The sequence below is a fragment of the Rutidosis leptorrhynchoides genome, chromosome 6, assembly GCF_046630445.1.
Source record: "Rutidosis leptorrhynchoides isolate AG116_Rl617_1_P2 chromosome 6, CSIRO_AGI_Rlap_v1, whole genome shotgun sequence".
NCBI lineage: Eukaryota > Viridiplantae > Streptophyta > Magnoliopsida > Asterales > Asteraceae > Rutidosis > Rutidosis leptorrhynchoides.
The window spans coordinates 93,018,317-93,038,808 of record NC_092338.1 but is presented as its reverse complement, the minus strand read 5'-3'; the positions used below and the strand labels follow the sequence as shown (position 1 = coordinate 93,038,808).

Below are 20,492 nucleotides of genomic sequence, written 5' to 3'. Positions count from 1 at the left end.
AAAAAAAGCGTTACAAGACACTTTAGAAGAATATAATTTAATCGATAAAGTTTTTACAATTTCGCTAGATAATGCATCTAATAATGATGCGGCCATGAGTGAGTTAAAAATTGCACTTAGACCGATTTTAAATGGTGCATTTATTCATACACGTTGTGTTGCTCATATTATAAACTTGGGAGTTCAAGATTGTTTAACTTTTTGTTCTTCATTAAAAGAAAAATTTAGAAGATTATTAGTAACGATTTATCGTACGAGCAACGCACGACATCATAACTATAAGGATTTTGTTAAAGATTGTCATGGCACTTGGTTAGGTCCTTATTTTGATAATAATACAAGATGGAATTCTACTTGTTTAATGTTCGAAAATATTTTACGTTAATCGCTTTTAATAGAAAACTACTTAGAAAGGGATTTTCCGAACCAATTAGTGACGACGAATGGGATGACTTGGAATCATTAACAAGTTTTTAAAGAGGCATCAACAATGTTATCGGGTGTTTATTACCCAACTAGCGTACTAGTTTTAGAACAATTTTATATAATGATGGAAAAAATATGCGAATTTGCGAACTCAAATAATGTTATTTTTAGACAAGCGATTTTTCATATAAGAAAAAAACTAAAAAAATATTTTGGAGAGATACCGAAGGTATTTTTATGTGTGGCCGCACTTAACCCACGATTAAATTTTAATGGGGTTGAACGATTGATGACAACAATATATACCAACTTTAATTGTGTGCATGGTGTTTTTGATGCCGAACCCAACTACCTTTTGAACCAAGTACACACTTTTAATGATTTTTTGAGAATATGTTTGGTATTTATGCAACAAAATATGGTCGACAATCAAACTCAATTGTTGACCAACCCGGATCATCTTCTCGAAGGAGCCGAGACCTCAAAATAAGTCTTTTTAACTTGGTACGTGAAGACGCTTCCAAACGCGCACGAACATCGGCACCCACAAGCGAGTTGGGAAATTATAAGATGGCAAACTTTGCACTAAACATGAGTGAAGAACAATTTAACAACCTTGACATTATAAAATGGTGGGAAACAAAACAAGACACATATCCAATATTAAGCATTATGGCTCGTGACTTATTTACCGTTCAAGCTTCAACCGTAGCTTCCGAATCGGCCTTTTCTTTGAGTGGTCGAATTATATCGGAAAGAAGGTCAAGACTTACCCCCCAAGCTGTGAAAGTATGTGTATGTTTGAAAGATTATTTGGATGGGGTAGATAGGATACAAGATCAAACTTCATTAGAAGGTCCGTTATATAACGACATTGAAGAATGTATAGAGTTTGAAGAAAATTTAGCGGGATTATCACCTACAACAACCGAAGAGAATTACGACAATGAACTAAACGAAGTGGATGAAGGTGACTATAAACCGTTTGATATGGACCAAATCGAAATGAATGTATCGGGTTACCAACAAGCTTACCTTTCTCTAGTTGATGACCCCGCTTTTGAAGACTACGATCGAAGGCACCATCCTCAACGCGCTCAACAAGATAACACATTTGGGTCATTTGACGACTAAAGTATAACGGGTGATGGCCATGCCGAAGCTCAATATACTTTAGTCTTAATACATTATTGGGTGATGGTCATGCCGAAGCTCGAAATGTATTAATTATAATTGTATTGTTCGAATAAAAGTGTTTTTATTTTTATTATTGTATCGTTCGAATAAAAGTGTTATTTATATAATTGTATTGTTCGAATATTGTTATTTATATTATCTATTGTGTTAAGCAGTTGAGCATTATAACTTTTCTTTATACCGATTATATTATTGTTGTCAAACGTTAAAAAAATAGAACCGGTAAAAATATAATTCGCAAAATCGAATCCTAGTCCAAGAAAAATCCGAAAAAATCCGATCGAGATCCGAAAAAGAACCGGTTCCGGAAAAAAATCCGACGCCGAGAACCGGAACCGGATCCGGAACCGGTTTCGAAAAATCCGGACAAAAAAATCCGGTTTTTTTTTGTCCGAATTCGGTTTTTTATCCGGTTTGTGCATCTATATGTATTGGTAGTGTGTAAGTGTGATATTTTTAGATTATCATTTCTGATAATCTAGGTGGTGTCCTTTTAACCTTGTCGATAAAATAAAGGTTATGGTTTGTTTTAAAAACGAATGCAGTCTTTGAAAAACGTCTCATATAGAGGTCAAAACCTCACAACGAAATCAATTAATACGGAACGTTTATAATCAATATGAACGGGACATTTCACCTACCAAGAAATCAATATCTCCACAACCCAATCACGAAACCAAAAGCCTTAGAATCTTAAGCCTTGATCAAAAGCCCAAAACCAAACCAATAAACCATATTAGAATTCTTAGCCGACACCTTTAAAGTAAAACCACCAACTATCACAAGGGCCCTTATGAGTCTGACTCTGAGCAAGAGGATCCGCCGTCCTCATATGCATCTGACTCTGAGCAACAAGAACGTGAACAGTTGTCATCATCATCAACGTCTTCCATAAGTCTAGTAAGTGTATATCGTTGATACCATTTAATTTCTTCTCGATGTTTTTTACGGATCCGACGATTTTTTCTTTGAATAAAATTGAAAAAATGATGCTTATTTTTCAATTTGAATTTCTTCTTTCTTCGAAGCTTAGTAATTACCACATTATCGTCCTCATTTTGATGATTAAAGATGAGAGCTTCACAAGGATTAATTTTAGAGTTCTCTATTTTACAAGGCCCGGTAGTCTTAGATTCGAAGATACCATCACAAAAATTCAGCTCTTGGCCCACTGGATCATCAATATGACCCAACAAAACATTACCTTCTTCTTTCGTGGGTCCAAACTCACTTTTTTCCATTTCATGCGGAGTACATACAGAAGCATGCGCCGTCACATTTTTTTGGGAACTTGGAATATCTTCATGCGTATTGGGAACCCACAAAACATCTTGATTCAAACGCACGTTGGCTTCCGATGTATCAATTCCCGACGTATTATGCTTTTCTGGCGAGAGACTCTTCGACGATTCATTTTCAGGCAATGATTGCTTTTCCGATGAGGGTACATTCGAGGAGCAAAACCCAGCAGAATCAACACATTCTTTTCCGGTACTGTCCACTTTCCCGGTAAACTCATTTTCAACATCAAGAATTACGTTTTTGTCTGCTATCAACTTCTGAAAATCTATCGAGGGGGCAGGAATAACTGAGCTGCCATAACCCTGATTCTCCAATCCAACAGCCACTCCATCATCATGATTGTTGTAGCTTTTTTCAGTCCCCACAAAGTTTCCCACCATGGAAGCATTCGATTCTGCACCCTTCTCTCTTTTTGCTTCCATACCATTACATGATTGATGCTTAGAAACTTTAACAGCATGCTTAAACCTTATCTCGATTATATGGCCAGCTTTAGATGAAGGAAGTTGAACCTCGGAGAAGGATCCATTAACCTCGATCTCCACGGAATTAAACTCCAAACCATATGGTGACTTAAGTTTAATGAACGAACTTTGGTTCAATGGATTGGGCCTGGATTTCGAAGAGTGTTTCTCATATTTCGCAATATTCACCCTAAGCTTAAAGTTTCTAATCCATATGTTATTTAAACAATCTTCAAGCTTAACCGGGTTCTCGACGTTGGTGAACCTTACGAACCCGAATCTTTTTTCGTCTTTGTTTATCTTTTTCTCCACGAAAACACCAACAACATCCCCTCTCTTACTGAATAGATCCCAGAGTATGGTTTTGTTTGCGTCATTCGGGATATTGGTGAAGTAATAGTTTACCACGACGTCTTTGAAGGTGTCGGATCTCCTATGAATGTTATCACCATCATCTTCACCGTCTTGCTCCTCATCGATGTCACATGTGCCTGAAGATGCAGAATTGCTCTTCCAAAGATTCTCCATTTTTATCTTCTAATTAGTTTGATTTTCGAAAAAAAAAAATATATGCTCATACGAGTGCTGGGTTTTATTTGTTTCCATTTATGTGGGAGTTATCCAAGCCCAAGCCCAACAAAATTAGGCCCAATGGTTGTTTGACTTGGTCAACCATCAGAGGCATCTTAATTCAAATCAAGTGCAGCTGTATTCAATTCATACGAGAGAGAGAGAGAGAGAGAGATCAGATAGAGATCAAGAAAAAGAGTGAAAAACACATTTCCCGTCTACAGTGACAGCAGGCCATAAAAGAGACGATCCCCGGAGATCCGACCGTTGAATCTTCACGATATTTGGGCTATGTCTTCCTGACATCAGTGCCAACATTTTTAACCGTTGAATTCGTCTAAAAAGGCATGTAGCTCGTGATTTCACTACTGGGTCAGTAGCAGTTTTTTGGGGTAGTGTTGTTCATCTTTTGTCTTTAATTATTTCATATACTTGTTGATTATTGTTGTTCAAGAGTATCATGATGTTGTATACCTCTAGTTGAGCTAGAGAAGGATTATTGTATTGCTCTCTTGTTGATGATAGTGGAACCTTAAGTGGCTTACGAGTCCCGTGGTTTTTACTCTCGATTTTGAAAGGTTTTCCACGTAAAAAGTCTCGTGTGTATTGTGTGTGCTTGATTATTTCATATTTGCTGATTTGGGACAAAATTGGGGTTGATTTGTGGGGATTGTGGTATACCTTATTTGTTAGTTTCCTCACGGGTTCATACGGGTCGGGAAATGTTTGTCAAACGGGTTAGTTTCCGCTTTGTAGATTACCTGTTGTGATTTATTTTCCCATCAAATTGGTATCTAGAGCTTAAGGTTATTTGATTGACTTGTGTGAAAGATGGAAGCTAATACAAGTAAAATAGTTAGTTTAAATGGTTCAAATTATCATGTTTGGAAAGGTAAAATGGAGGATCTTCTTTATGTGAAAGATTGTTATTTACCTGTTTTTACTGAGAGTATGCTTGAGGGTAAGTCTGAAGCTCAATGGAAAATTTTGTATAGACAGGTATGTGGGTATATTCGGTAGTGGGTTGATGATAATGTAGTGAACCATATTACTGGGGAGACTGATGCTAAAGCCTTATGAAAAAAGCTTGAACAGTTATATGAACGAAAGACCGGGAATAACAAGTTGTTCTTAATTAAACAGTTGATGGGTTTAAAGTATCATGATGGGGCTCCTATTACAGATCACCTAAATGCATATCAGGGTATTATTATTCAGCTTGCAGGAATGGGTATCAAGTTTGAGGATGAGGTTCAAGGTCTCTGGTTACTTGGTACGTTACCGGACTCTTGGGAGATTTTTAGGACATCTTTATCCAACTCTGCACCAAATGGTATTATCACCATGGAATTGGCTAAGGGTAGTATTTTGAATGAAGAGATGAGAAGAAAGTCACGAGGTTCCTCTTCACAGTCAGATATCTTGGTCATAGAAATACGGGGGAGAATTCATAGTACAGGTCATGGTAAAAGAGGCAAGAATCGTAGTAGCTCAAGAAAAGGAAAGTTTTCTAATGTTGAGTGCTATCATTGTCATGAAAAAGGGCACACAAAGTGGTATTGTCTACAGTTAAAAAATGAGAAGAAAAAGGCATATGACAAGAATAAACAAAAGAAAAGTGATAGTGGTGATGATGATAAGGTTGAAGTTAACGCTATCACGGATGAGTTCTTTGTTTGTATTGATTATGATATGATCAATCTTACTAATGATGACACAAGTTGGATTGTTGAAAGTGGTTCTACATGTCATGTTGCAATATGTAGAGATCACTTCTCATCTTACACTCCAGATGACTATGGATTTGCTAGGATGAGTAATTCTGGGTTATCAAAGATCGTTGGTATTAGAGATGTTTGTTTGAAATTTGACACGGGAATGGAGTTAGTTTTGCATAATGTAAAACATGTTTCAGATATGAGACTTAATGTTATTTCAACAGGCATTCTTGATGATGATGGTTATTATAACGGTTTTGGTAATGGTATTTGGAAACTAACTCTTGGTTCTATGATGGTGGGAAGAGGCAAGAAAGGCTCAAGATTATACATAACGCGTCCGAAGATCATCCAGAACATTGTTAACGCAGTGGACAATGTTGATTCTACCGAGTTGTGGTATAAAAGACTTGGCCACATGAGTGAAAAAGGGATGTCTATCTTATTTAAGAAGAATGTGTTGTCGGGTGTTAGTGATATTAATTTGAGTAAGTGTTCTCACTGTTTGTCAGGGAAACAGACCAGAGTTGTGTTTAAGAGTCATTCTCATTTTTGAATGGAGAACGTACTTGATCTAGTACATTCGGATGTGTGTGGGCCTATGAAGACTAGGACACTTGGTGGATGTTCCTACTTTGTTACATTCATCGATGATCATTCCAGGAAGGTGTGGGTTTACACCTTAAAGTCAAAAGATCAAGTATTTGAAAAGTTTAAGGAATTTCATGAACTAGTTGAAAGGCAAACGGGGAAGAAGCTCAAGTGTATTCGGACTGATAATGGCAGTGAATACATTGGGAGTTTTGATGCTTATTGTAAGGAGAATGGTATTCGGCATCAAAAGACTCCACCAAAGACACCTCAGTTGAATGGCTTAGCAGAGAGGATGAACAGAACTTTGGTTGAGAGAGTTAGATGCTTGCTTTCACATGCAGGGTTGTCTAATTCCTTTTGGGGTGAGGCTTTAAATACGGCAATTCATATTATTAATCTAACCCCTTGTGTACCTTTGCGTTTTGATGTTCCTAACAGGGTTTGGAGCGGCAAAGATGTTTCTTACTGTCATTTACGAGTCTTTGGATGTAAAGCATTTGTTCATGTTCCCAAAGATGAAAGGTCAAAGCTTGATATGAAGACTAAGCCATGTATATTCCTAGGTTATGGTGAAGATGATTTTGGGTACAGGTTATATGATCCAGTTCCGAAGAAACTCGTACGAAGCCAAGATGTTGTGTTTACAGAAGATCAGATGTTAAAAGATGTTGATAAGACAGATTCAGTTCCTCAACCTAGTGCTGATCTTGTTGATTTGGATCCAGTTACTCCACAACATGTTAGAGATGATGTTCATAATGATGAACATAGTATTGATGATGATTATGCTCTGGAGCAGGTAGAGATTCCAGTACCAGATGTGCCCCCATTTGTCCTACTTAGGCGGACTACCCGAGACTGTCATCCTTCTGTTAGATATTCTGCTGATGAATATGTACTACTCACTGATGGGGGAGAGCCAGAGTGTTATGCAGAAGCTATGAAAGATGAGCATAAGAAAGAGTAGGGTGAAGCCATGCAAGATGAGATGAATTCCTTACATGAGAACAATACTTATGAGCTGTTGAAGTTACCTAAAGGCAAGAGAGCTTTGGGAAACAAATGGGTATTCAAAGTGAAGATAGAAGAGCTTACTTCACAACCAAGGTACAAAGCTAGGTTAGTCGTTAAAGGATTCAACCAGAAAAAGGGTATTGATTTTGATGAGATTTTCTCTCCGGTCGTGAAGATGTGATCTATTCGAGTGGTTCTTGGGTTAGCTGCTAGTCTTGATCTTGAGGTTGAACAGATGGATGTCAAGACTGCTTTTCTTCACGGTGATTTGGATAAGGAAATCTACATGATGCAACCTGAAGGTTTTCGGGTTAAGGGTAAAGAAGATTATGTTTGTAGACTTCAGAAAAGTCTATATGGGTTGAAGCAAGCACCGAGACAGTGGTATAAAAAGTTTGAGTCGGTTATAGGAAAGCAAGGCTATCAAAAGACAAATTCAGATCATTGTTTTTTCTTTCATAGGTTTGGTGATGATGATTTCATCATATTGTTGTTATACGTTGATGATTTTATACGTTGATGATATGTTAATTGTTGGTAAAAAATATTAAAAGAATTGCGCAGTTGAAACGAGAATTGAGCAAGTCTTTTGCTATGAAAGACTTAGGGCCAGCAAAACAGATTCTTGGCATTCGTATTTCTAGAGATAGAGGTGCTAAGGCGTTACATATATCACAAGAGCAATACATTGAAAAGGTGCTTAGTAGATTCAACATGGAGAATGCTAAAGTGGTTAGTTCCCCTCTTACTAACAACTTTAAGGTAACAGATAGAGATTTCCCTACTTCAAAGGAGGATGTTGAGGAGATGGACAAAGTTCCATATGCTTCAGTGGTTGGTAGCTTGATGTATGCTATGGTATGTACTAGGCCTGATATAGCTCATGCGGTAGGTGTTGTTAGTCGGTTTATGTCAAATCCGGGTAAGAAGCATTGGGAAGGAGTTAAATGGATTATGAGATACTTACGAGGTACTTCAAAGTTGGGTATCACATTTGGAAATGGAGAGCCGATGCTTTTTGGTTATACAGACTCAGATATGGCAGGAAACAAAGATAACATGAATCCACTTCTGGATATTTAATGACCTTCGCAGGGGGAGCAGTTTCATGGCAATCAAGGTTACAAAAGTGTGTTGCATTGTCTACAACCGAGGCTGAATATATGGCAGCAACAGAAGCGTGCAAAGAACTATTGTGGATGAAAAGGTTTCTACAAGACCTTGGGTTTAAGCAATCACGATATGTGGTTCTTTGTGATAATGAGAGTGCGATTCATTTGGCTAGAAATCCTATGTATCATAAGCGGACAAAACATATTGATGTGCGGTATCATTGGATTAGAGAACGTCTTGAAGATGGTTTGTTTGAACTTGATAAAGTTAATACCGATGATAATGGTTTCGACATGTTCACAAAGGCTTTAGCAAGTGAGAAGCTCAAGGTTCGTTGCTCGATCGCCGGGATGGCAAACTCTTCCTCATAATTGGAAAGGGGGAGATTTGTTGGGTTTTATTTGTTTCCATTTATGTGGAAGTTATCCAAGCCCAAGCCCAACAAAATTAGGCCCAATGGTTGTTTGACTTGGTCAACCATCAGAGGCATCTTAATTCAAATCAAGTGCAGCTGTATTCAATTCATACGAGAGAGAGACAGATCAGATAGAGATCAAGAAAAAGAGTGAAAAACACATTTCCCGTCTACAGTGACAGCAGGCCAGAAAAGAGACGATCCCCGGAGATCCGACCGTTGAATCTTCACGATATTTGGGTTGTGTCTTCCTGACATCAGTGCCAACATTTTCAACCGTTGAATTCGTCTAAAAAGGCCTGTAGCTCGTGATTTCGCTGCTGGGTCAGTAGCAGTTTTTTGGGGTAGTGTTGTTCATCTTTTGTCTTTAATTATTTCATATACTTGTTGATTATTGTTGTTCAAGAGTATGATGATGTTGTATACCTCTAGTTGAGCTAGAGAAGGATTATTGTATTGCTCTCTTGTTGATGATAGTGGAACATTAAGTGACTTACGAGTCCCGTGATTTTTACTCTCGATTTTGAAAGGTTTTCCACGTAAAAAGTCTCGTGTGTATTGTGTGTGCTTGATTATTTCGTATTTACTGATTTGGGACAGAATTGGGGCTGATTTGTGGTGATTGTGGTATACCTTATTTGTTAGTTTCCTCACGGGTTCATAAGGGTCGGGAAATGTTTGTCAAACGGGTTAGTTTCCGCTTTGTAGATTGCCTGTTGTGATTTATTTTCCCATCAACGAGTAACTCATAAGCGTAAAGTGTTTGATAAGTCTCAAATTAAAACAAAGAAACTCCATGAAATTTTTCGAAACCCAAATGTTGCAATGCTCTATGAGCTAAGCCTTTTAAATGTTGCATCACACATTGTCATATGACCAAGGAGAATAATATCATAAGTAAATCATGCATTTAGCATAACTATGTCAACTAAAATTGAAGTGTAGCTTTAGATAAGTAAATGATGAAATACTATAAAGTATAACTATGTCATCCATAAATTCGGTTTGACCACAGATAACGGGACGTTTGTAGCTTTCACCACGCGTACATGGCAAGACAAACGCCCAAAAACGCCTAATGTTGATTATATAACAGTACTTCCATCTTATATAAAAATATATTTTCTATAATCTTGAATTGAACATTTATATATTTCTTAAGTATATATGGTTGTACCAATGTGTCACATGGCAAAAGTATTAATAAACTACAGGGAAACAAACATAACTTAAAGTCTAAAATGATCAATCAATATAATATCGAACATTTAACCACACAAATAAATAAAATACATAAATTGGTTTCTCAATTCAGATCCAAAAAATCTCTCATTTTCGTCACCTTCTTCTCCTGCAACAGAAAATGCTAATCTCAAACATGGAGGAATTTGAAGAAATAATTTCTGAATCACAAGACGAGTTTTTATCCAAAATCTTCGACGAAGACAATATATACGTACAAATCATCCTAGCATCTTCAATCGGTTTAATCATCGCTATTGTAATGCACATTCGGTTCAGGAAAATTCGGTCTAGCAAGATCATCATCCCATGGATCAGAGTTTCTAAATCCAGGCAGCCATTGATGCTTGAAAGATTCCCTGATTATGTAGGTATATAAAAACATTCCAACATTAATTTAAAAAAGAAAACATTGTGAATATGAAATATGTGTTTATGTTTGTACGTACGTTTATACAAAATGAATGCAGCTAGACAGATGGGGTTTCCAGATACACGAGAATGCCCGTATTTGTGCAAATTAGCATCTGATTATATCAGGAAGGAAGAAGGTTGCGAGGAAGATATGTATTCGTTCTTTGCAGACGATATACAGGCAGATTCATTGTTCATAAAGTTGATTGAGGAATTTGAGAGATGTATTCTTAGCTACTTTGCTTTTCATTGGAGCCATGCATCATTTATGATCAGTCAGGTAGTTAACATTTTCCGTTATACGCATTATTACGCATGTAATCATCTGATTATTACAGATTAATCATCTTGAAATTTCAGGTATTAGGTCCTGATGGACATGAGCCAAAAAAGAAACTCAAAAACATAGTAATGCAAGCCACAAGGTACATTCTTTTGTACTTTCATACTCCCTTCGTCTCATAAATAATGTCCCCTTATAAATTTTTGTTGGATTTAAAATATGTTTTAATAAATGTCAGTTTTTTAAGGAAAATTTGACTAAATTATTTAATAAATAAGTTATTGAGAATGATTAATAGGGGTAAATTGGAAAGTTCAACGCTATTTACTTATTTAGTGATTATTTGTGCAAGTGGACAATAATTTTGAGACACATATAAAATAAGGTGGGGAGTATTTACGAACACCTTTGTTGCTCTAACGGGAATGAATTATGTATATTGTTTGATTTCGATTTGTGAAATGAGACAGGGAACAGAGATTTGAGAGGGTGACAAAGAACCTGAAAGTAGCGAGAGTTTTCACAACGTTGGTAGAGGAAATGAAGGCGATAGGCCTTGTGACTGCAGATGATTCGCAGTGTACTGACGTTATGGTTCCTATGGCCCACAAAGACCGTAGCCCACTTCTTTTGTTTATGGGTGGTGGTATGGGAGCTGGAAAAAGTACTGTTCTTAAAGACCTTCTTAAAGAGTAAGCAACACATTTGAACATGAATTAAATTAGACAAATAATCTACAAAATATTCATTCAATAAAATCAGATAATGAGTTGTAATTATAAAGGTTACAGGCTTTTGATAATTTTGTTGAATGTGAACAGACCATTTTGGGCAGGAGCATCAGCAAATGCTGTCGTGATAGAAGCGGACGCGTTTAAAGAATCTGATGTTATTTACCGAGCGCTTAGCTCCAGAGGCCATCATGACATGCTTCATACAGCTGAACTGGCACGCCCCTCTATCTTTTTCTCGTTCTTATTTTCGAATTCAACGTTCACATAAAAGACATATATCAGATAAAATGATCAAATTTTTAGTCAACTAGATTTTGGCACCAACACTTAAGGACTTATGTTACAAGGTTATAATCAAAGAGTGGACTTAGTTAAAGGATTAGTGTGTGGGAACACAATTATCTTTAGTCCAAATTCTATAGTGTGTATCCAATTGTCTGTTGTATGTACATAACTTTTAAAAAATTTAATGGTAATTTTGTTGAAATGACACCTTACGTCATAAAAATTACCATTAAATACATATGGTGAACAGTAAACGGATAAGGTTTTCCCAATTCAGAAGGTCAAAGGGGAATATTTTTACTCATATTTGCATGGCCTAACCAGGTTATACCGTGAGTGACCTTTTCCTTCGCCACCACAAGATATTTGAAATTTGCGTACACACAACGGATCAAGATGAAGTGTGCATTCCAATGCACAAATCCATGTACTATAAGCCCTAAAACGTTACATCCAAAAGTACAATATTCAAGACATACAGCATTTGTTTTTTGTAGTGTAACAATATTTAAGAGATACAAATTTACAGGTGCATCAATCGTCTACGGATGCAGCATCATCGCTCCTTGTAACTGCACTAAACGAAGGGAGGGATGTGATAATGGACGGGACCTTATCGTGGGTTCCCTTTGTTGTTCAAACAATAACAATGGCAAGAAATGTTCACCGTAAACGTTACCGTATGGGGCCCGGTTACAAAGTAAATTCAGATGGAAGTGTTATTGAAAACTATTGGGAACAACTTGAAGAAGAGAGTGAGTTAATAGATGGTAATCAAAGAAGACGACCATACAGGATAGAACTAGTTGGTGTTGTTTGTGATCCTTATTTAGCTGTCATAAGAGGCATAAGGTAATAATCACTTTAATTAATACTCTTTTGAACTTTGCTGCTGTCGTTAACACGCTTTAAATTATTGTACATCTCGATAACCAACATTTGGAAAGTGATAGTTAACCGCCATGTACAATTAATCAATGCACGTTAATGACAGCCCTTAGGGTTGTCGTTAGCAAAATTTTACTCTTTTTTGTAACCTTTAACTTCTCTTTTTTAAGAAAAAAAATTGTTAATATAGTTAATATTGACAGGAGAGCCATTATATGCCGCCGAGCTGTGAGGGTAAGGTCACAGTTGACATCACACAAACGATTTGCAAACGCGTTTGTGACATACTGTCAACTTGTAGACAATGCAAGACTATATCTAACAAACGCGTTAGAAGGACCACCAAAGGTACGTAATGTTAGAATTAAGCGATTTTTGTAAATATGAATACATGAAACGCTAACGAGGATTGTTATGTATAAAGTTGATAGGATGGAAGGATAAAGAGAAGACGTTGTTGGTTGATCCAGACGAGATAAAGATATTACAGACGTTAGAAAGGCTGAATGAGACAGCAGACTCGATATATGAACTTTATAAGAAACCGAATTTAGCAAATGAAAATGGATCAGTTTGGAAAGACATTGTTTGTTCACCTTCAAGGTTAAGTATCCAAAAAGAGCTCAAGTATGCCATTCAGAAAGCTGAAGTCATGAAAGACTAATTTAGTTTTAAATTTTTGTATTTCGTTGCTATGGTTTAGACATTGTTGACATGAATTATTATTAATTTGTAGTATAAAACAACAGAAACATGCCATGGTTGATAAAATTTATAAATTAGTGACTGATGACAACAAAAGATGTGTAATGATTGGCGTAATATGCTCACAAGATATTTCAAGTTCAAACCTCACATATTTTGAGGTTGTCAGAGAAAGATTATAAACAAGTTATTTTCTAGTAAGAATGCTCATTTTATATTTTTATATCTAAAAAAAAATTAGAACTATATAAAAAAGAAATTTTCAGATAAAAGAACTCACAAAAACATTGAGTCAGACCAACAAACAAGCAACAACGAAAGAGACCGAAAACAACCGAACATAAAAGCTAAAATAAATACAAAAGTAAACAAATAAGCATAATCAAGAAAAAAACTAAACTGAACTCAACCCCTAGTCTCCCTGCCATACAACAACCCAAACTACATCAATGCACCAACAAAATAAATGACTTCATATTCTTGCAAGAGGATTAGTCAACGTAACGGTCCATAGATGTTCATAAAGTGAAACAGATTAAAATCGTAAATGCATTCACATTTATGCCATTTACATCCACATCACCAATGATGTGACCTAATTTCAAGATTTCAACAAGAGATAGAAAGTCAAAATTGACAGTTCTTGTTGTAATGAATGAACGTTATTTTGGACCAACAGTTAACTACTTCCCGTTCACAATTAATTTAAAAGTTAAGATATTTTGTCACCAATAAAACAATACAGTAAATGATAACCAACTATACATATACATATATATCTAAATTTAGGTGCATAAAAGCCACCCACAATCAAAATAAACTTCGTAATTCCTATTTATAGAAAGATTTCACATCATCACAACCACTAATAACTCAAAAGGCTGAATTTTACAAACAATGACGTAGTATTTAGTTTACTTTCAAAGTTTTATCGCGTATACGGTATACTAAACTCACTGATCTCACATTTTATGTGTAATATTGATGATTGATTTTAAACACGTTCCATGCTTCATGCTTGTGTCCAAGTGATTAATTAGAGAAATGTATTAAGAATGTATCGATCTTTTATTAACAGATTTTTTAAATAAATAAAAACTGTAACTCTGACACTCATTCTCACCACCATGCGTTTAACTTCTTCAACATCTATAAGTCTATAACCAATTATCACGTTTTAATGAAAATTATAATTGATACATCCACCACTGAAAATGATAGATTCACCTAAAAGATACAATTGTGATGGATTTATCAATTTCGGTGAAAATTTAACTGAAAATTTACCGAAATTTTAGTCACATGACACTAATCAAGTCGCCTAAGTTAATTTTGACCCGTAACCGATATGCAAGGTTAAAACCTACGTACGATGTACTTTACTAATAAAAGTATGATGTATGTAATAGAATTTTCAAAGAAAGTGAAAGATCAATGCCCTAATTTAAATGCCACAAATTTGAAATTAGTACAAATGACAAGAGGAAAATTCAAGTCAAAAACACCATTAAAGTTCTTGATCCTTCATATTAATCCAACATTTAACAACAGTGAGTTTGCTTAAGCCAAATCGATACCCGGATAACCGACCATAAATGAAAACCTACATTAGTCTAATCAAACAAAAAAGAGACGAAAGAACAAAAAAAAAGGACCATTCCTAATGATTAAATGAACCCCAAAAGACAACAAAATATCCTCTAAAACCATACTGTAGCTCCAAGTATCCCACAAAACCCGTTAATACTATATACAGGAGCAACTGAACCAAACACAGGACAAAATCCTATTGAGATTTTCAAGCATTTGTAGATTGTGAAGGTAACCTGGGGTGGTTGTGTTCTCCTTCATAGGTGACTATGAGCATCGTTGAATCTTCCAAACACCTCTCGACATGTTTTCTTGCTGGGCAACCTCTCATGCTGCTACACTTGTAATAACCCCTGTTCACAAACACATTTTGGTTGATTAACAAAAAAGCCCATGTACCGTTGGTGTTACGATACCATTTATTACTATTATAATTATATTGTACGATCATGCAAAGAGACTCAAAGTTCTAACTTATAGTTTCCCAAGCGGGTTATCTAACTATTACGGTATCTACTATAACTACGACACGTAGCTTATAAAGAATACTCATACACAATTATTAACAATAATTCGAATAGGTGGATCTAATACTCATGACCAGTGTAGTGTATTTGCAAGTACAGAAAACTAGTGATGTTAGTATATATATGTATTTACAATTGTTCGTATACAACACTAACTATACCAAATCCAGTCTAGAGAGGGATATAGGAGGTGAGATGCAAACAGTCGATTGACATGTATGCATGAAAATAATTACACAATATAAAGTATAGAAAAGTTGTATGGTTTTCCCTGTTCAGGTTACCCGAGAGGGCGAGTAATCCAACCCCATACTCTATTGTATACTCTATTGTATGCAGCCCATTAGGATTACTCCCTGCTGTTTTCAACCCTGCCCATTAGGATTACTCCCTACTGTTTTCAACCCTTCCTGGCCACCCCAAGATGTGAACATGGACCTCTTGCAAAGATCTAAGGGCCCACACCACTAGGCTACCATGGGATGGTTACAATATAAAGTATAAATATAAATATTAAATTAAATAGTTGGTAGTAATTATCATTGGATTAAAATTTTGATACTGCCAAAACAAATGTCATACAGTATACTAATTCATTGGATTAGATGGTATACATCAATCTTTGAAGAACCCTCAGTTATTACATTTAAAACACAAATATACACCTAAAACATGTTGATTAACATACTAATACATATCAATATTCATATAAATTGATAAGAAGATAATTATAGTATAACAAAAGTACCTCGGATGCGGAGAACCCTTAATAGGCTTCTGACCATATTTCCTCCAAGAATAATCATCAGGTGGAATATCTGCAAGCTTGTTACTTATAGCAGGTACTTTGATTGACCTTCGAATCCTATGTTTTCTGATCAACAAAACAAATATAGTTGCATTAGTATCTTATTTATTATTAAAAAAACAATAACCCTGTTAAGCAATTTTGGTTCAAAAAAATGAAAATATATAGTAATATTTCACCTCTTTTTCGAGCAATGGCATCTACCAGAACTCCCACATTTCACACTCCCATCATCACCCCTAACCGAACACCGTTTTTTGTGTTGAAATGTAGCTTGATCAGCCGAACTAGAGGACCCAATTAATCGAAATGAACCCCCATCCATATTAGCTACACTCCCTTCAATACTCAATGAAGACATAAAAGACCTATTGGATGACATTGTAGGGGTACAAGTTGAGCTATCAAAATTCAAGCTGATTCCGCTACTGCTACGCCTATACATCATCTCAGCTTGTTGTTTAAGTTTTTGTTGTTGTTGCTGTTGTTGAAGGAAATGGTAATTAGAGTTAAGGTGAGGGGTATGTTGGGAAATTTGAATTGAAGACTTCCCATTTGAGCTGAATTCAAGTGAAGGCTGTTGCATATGATGGTTCAAGTTCCCTAAAGACAGAGTGTTCTTAACAAGATTTGATCCAATTTCATGAACTGGGTGAGATTCTAAAAGAAGTTGGAGTGGTTTTGGTTGATGATGGTGGTGAATTTTAGAATTAGGGTTATCTAAAAGTATACTTTTTGGAATAGGGTTTGAATTTGTTTTCACCATTTTAACCCTAGCATGACCTAAACCATTATCAAGTAAAGATACAACTTTCTTAAACCTAACAACTGCATCCCCTGTTTGTACCATTAAGTTTTTGTACTGAGCTTCATCTTGTGGTTGAGCTAAAAGATTAATAATTTTATGACAACTTTCAACAGCAGCTCTATTAGCAGCTTCAACTTCCTCCATATCTCAAGTCAAAATAGAATTTTTACAGAAACCCAATTCTAAAAATCCAATAAGCTAAAAATTTAAGATAATACACTAAAAACCCAAGATAAGAATACAAAATTTACAGATCATAAGTGACTAAAGACCCAAATAAGATTGGTTCTTGAATGAAACTCAAACAACTTACCTTTTTTTGCTATGCTTCAAGGGTAAATTAAAGAAAACCCAGATGGAAAAAAGGATAAAAACATGTAATTTGAAATACCCAAGAGAAATAATGTTATGATTATAGTAAAGTTGAGAGCTTTTTGACGAGGGGTTGTAAGAACCCTAAAGAATAAGATTCTTTAAATCATTATATGGAATTGAGAGAAAGAGGTGTGAAACAGAAGACTTTTTTTTTTTTTTTTTTTGCTTCACGCAGAGAATTCACAAACCCAAAAGAAAGAAAAATGAAATGCCATATGTTTTTATTTTTATTTTACTTTTTGTAGAATATCAAAGCTTTCTGGAGAGAGAGAGAGATTATGGGCAGTGGAGAGAAAGAAAAATGATTATTTTGATGATTAAATAAAATATAAAATAACAATAATAGATAAGTATATAAATAAGGAGTAGCAGAGCAGGTCTACAAGAGAAAACTGCCGTCCGTGTCACATATTTCAAAAGTGGGTCCAACATAAGAAATTGGGGTGGTTCCTATGTGAGTGATTGGTTACTGCAAAACCTAGTGCTCTTGAATCTAATCAGTGTGTGAACGATAATTGTCGTGCTTCATGTAAAAAGATTAAAGCACGCTGCCATATTTCCATCGATGTACAGGATGATGAAATCCAATCTTGTAATAATAATGGCACCTCAAATTCAAAATCCAAAACATCTAATTGGGTAGATCAGGCCCCTAGTCTCTTGGATTCGTTCGATACGAAGAGTGAAATTAATCACGTGGTTGGCCAAGAAACAACTTTCATCAAGAGCAAAATTAATGGCAAACAATTTGGTGCAAAAAAAGTTACGATAAAGAAGAATTGCAAAATTTCGATGTTATAATGAAGAACATGGAGGATGACGAACTCATCGTCAATTCCCCAAAAGCATGAGGCTCGCCTCGTGGAACACCCGTGACCTCGGTAATAAGTCGAGAGGTCGAATAGCGGGTTCTCTAGTCAATCTCTTTCAAGTCTAATTTTTAGCAATTTAAGAAACCATGGTTCAAAATGTACCACATCCTGTGTTGAAAGAAGTTTGGAAACATTTTGATTACGATTCGGTTCAATTGAGTGCCCTGGGAAGATCGGGAGGCTTGGTCTCCATATGGAGAACATATTTCTTCTCCTTAGTTAAATGTTGGAAAAAGAAACATTAGATTGCAAGTATCATGAGGTACATTCCTTCAAACAGTCTTATTCTTATTATTAACGTTTATGCACCTCAACAAAAAAGTAGGAAAACGATTGTGTGGTCTCAATTATCCAAAATAATTCATCATTGGTCGGGTCCTTTATGTTACATGAGAGATTTCAATTCGGTTTGCTCACCGGATGAACGTTTAAGAGAAAGTGTTGATCTTAATTGTATTGCATCATTCAATAACTTTATCACAAACACCAACTTAATTGATCAAACATTATCCAATGAAGAATTTACTTGAGAAGGGCCTCTCAGGAAATTATCAAGAATTGATAGAGTTCTCATTAATGTACAATGGGCGAATTTGTGGCCCGATGCTATTCTTCAAACGGGCCAACCGGACCAATCCGATCACAAACCCATTGTATGTGGAAAAAGTTATTATGTTGGGGCCCTAAACCGTTTCGTTTTAACAACTTGTGGTTATCTAAGCCAGGTTTTTTAAATATGTGTGAAGATAAATGGTCTGCTTATGATACTGAGGGTTGTGCCGCTTTTATTCTATCTAAAAACATGTGTATGTTAAAAGCTGATCTAAAGTTGTGGAAAATCTCTCACCCTCATCAAGATTCTAAAGATTTAAAAGCTACAGAGATTGAAATTAAGCGTATCAAAGCTTGTTATAGGCAACGTGATATTTCAGTTGGTGAATTGAATGAGCTCGTTTTGTTAAAAAAGATTAAAAATCGATAGTCGATTAAAATTGAATCGAAATTTAGATTGCAGTTAAGATATCTTTGGTTATGATTGGGTGATAAGAATTCCAAGTTTTTTCACCTCGTTTCACGAATCAAACAACAATCCTCGTATATTACCGGTATGCAAATCAACAATGTTTGGGTGGACGAACCTTCAACTGTTAAAGAGTTTTTTGTTAATTATTTTGAAACGCTCTTTTCATGTGCAGACAGACAATTCGTTTTAATGATACTGAATGGGCCTCTCTTCATTTGGCCCATATCTCATCCCTTCAAAGACATAATTTGGAAATTGAGTTCTTGTCTAACGAAATTCATGAGGTTATCAAAGCATTTGATGGCAACAAAACACCGGGTCCGGACGAATTTACTCTTCAATTCTTTAAAAAGTCGTGGTGTTCTTTTTAGAAGATATTATTATGGAGGTTCTTGCTCAATTTTATGATAATCCGTCGTTCCCAAAAGGATTTAACTCTTCTTTTATCGTGTTAATCCCCAAATCCATTTTGGCAAAGTTTATTGATCAATTGAGGCCTATTAGTTTAAATAACGCTCCCTACAAAATCATTGCAAAAACTCTCGCTAATCGTCTAAAAAGTGTAATCCATTCATCATTAGTGAGAATCAAAATGGTTTCGTTCCTTCAAGATTGCTCATGGATGGGGTGATGGTTGTTAGTGAGATTGTTTATATGGCAAAGAAGAAGAAAAAAACTATTATTCTTCTAAAAATTGATGTCTCAAAAGCTTATGATTGTGTATCTCATGAGTTTTTATTCAATGTTCTTGACAAGATAGGGTTCGGTAATAAATTTATTTCTTGGATAAAAGCTTGTATTTCTAATGTCAATTTTTTTGAATGGCTTTCCTTCTCGAGAAGGTTACATGAAACGTGGTTTGAGGAAAGGCGACCCTTTGTCCTCCTTTTTGTTCATTATTGTAACGGAGGTGCTAAGTAAACTTCTTTCTATTGACTTATCTAACGGGTCTTTGGAAGGTTGGAAACTTGGTAATGGAATGAAATTTAATCATTCCCAATTCGCGGACGACATTATCATCTTTGTACATCCCTCAATTCAAGAGTTAAATCAGATTAAATTGTGACAACCCGGAAATTTCCGACCAAATTTAAACTTTAATCTTTATATGTTTCCGACACGAT

At 35.6% G+C, this 20,492-nt stretch overlaps 2 protein-coding genes across 2 annotated transcripts; one reads left to right on the top strand and one right to left on the bottom strand.

Annotated features, from left to right (window-relative positions):
- Window positions 1-10,191: 10,191 nt before the first annotated feature.
- LOC139853885 (calmodulin calcium-dependent NAD kinase-like) lies at window positions 10,192-13,323 on the top strand. Its single transcript, XM_071843226.1, has 8 exons — window positions 10,192-10,426; window positions 10,526-10,749; window positions 10,830-10,894; window positions 11,223-11,444; window positions 11,574-11,700; window positions 12,301-12,623; window positions 12,863-13,007; window positions 13,084-13,323. Exons 1-8 carry the CDS (start codon window positions 10,192-10,194, stop codon window positions 13,321-13,323), a joined length of 1,581 nt encoding a protein of 526 aa, XP_071699327.1.
- Window positions 13,324-14,866: 1,543 nt separating this feature from the next.
- Window positions 14,867-17,618, bottom strand: LOC139852171 (probable WRKY transcription factor 21). Its single transcript, XM_071841395.1, has 3 exons — window positions 16,469-17,618; window positions 16,230-16,355; window positions 14,867-15,307 (listed from the first exon to the last, which is right to left on the bottom strand). The coding sequence occupies exons 1-3, from the start codon at window positions 17,239-17,241 to the stop codon at window positions 15,163-15,165; spliced, it is 1,044 nt and encodes a 347-aa protein (XP_071697496.1). The 5' UTR covers window positions 17,242-17,618; the 3' UTR covers window positions 14,867-15,162.
- Window positions 17,619-20,492: the final 2,874 nt, after the last annotated feature.

What these genes read in the sequence shown, in the direction of transcription:
- LOC139853885 (XM_071843226.1), top strand. Translation starts at nt 10,192, where the DNA reads ATGGAGGAATTTGAAGAAATAATTTCTGAATCACAAGACGAGTTTTTA. An exon ending in ATAGTAATGCAAGCCACAAG is followed by an intron (nt 10,895 to 11,222) that starts GTACATTCTTTT and finishes GAAATGAGACAG; the next exon opens with GGAACAGAGATTTGAGAGGG. An exon ending in CGTTAGAAGGACCACCAAAG is followed by an intron (nt 13,008 to 13,083) that starts GTACGTAATGTT and finishes TTATGTATAAAG; the next exon opens with TTGATAGGATGGAAGGATAA.
- LOC139852171 (XM_071841395.1), bottom strand. Translation starts at nt 17,241, where the DNA reads ATGGAGGAAGTTGAAGCTGCTAATAGAGCTGCTGTTGAAAGTTGTCAT. An exon ending in TGCCATTGCTCGAAAAAGAG is followed by an intron (nt 16,356 to 16,468) that starts GTGAAATATTAC and finishes TTTGTTGATCAG; the next exon opens with AAAACATAGGATTCGAAGGT. An exon ending in AAGGGTTCTCCGCATCCGAG is followed by an intron (nt 15,308 to 16,229) that starts GTACTTTTGTTA and finishes GTTTGTGAACAG; the next exon opens with GGGTTATTACAAGTGTAGCA.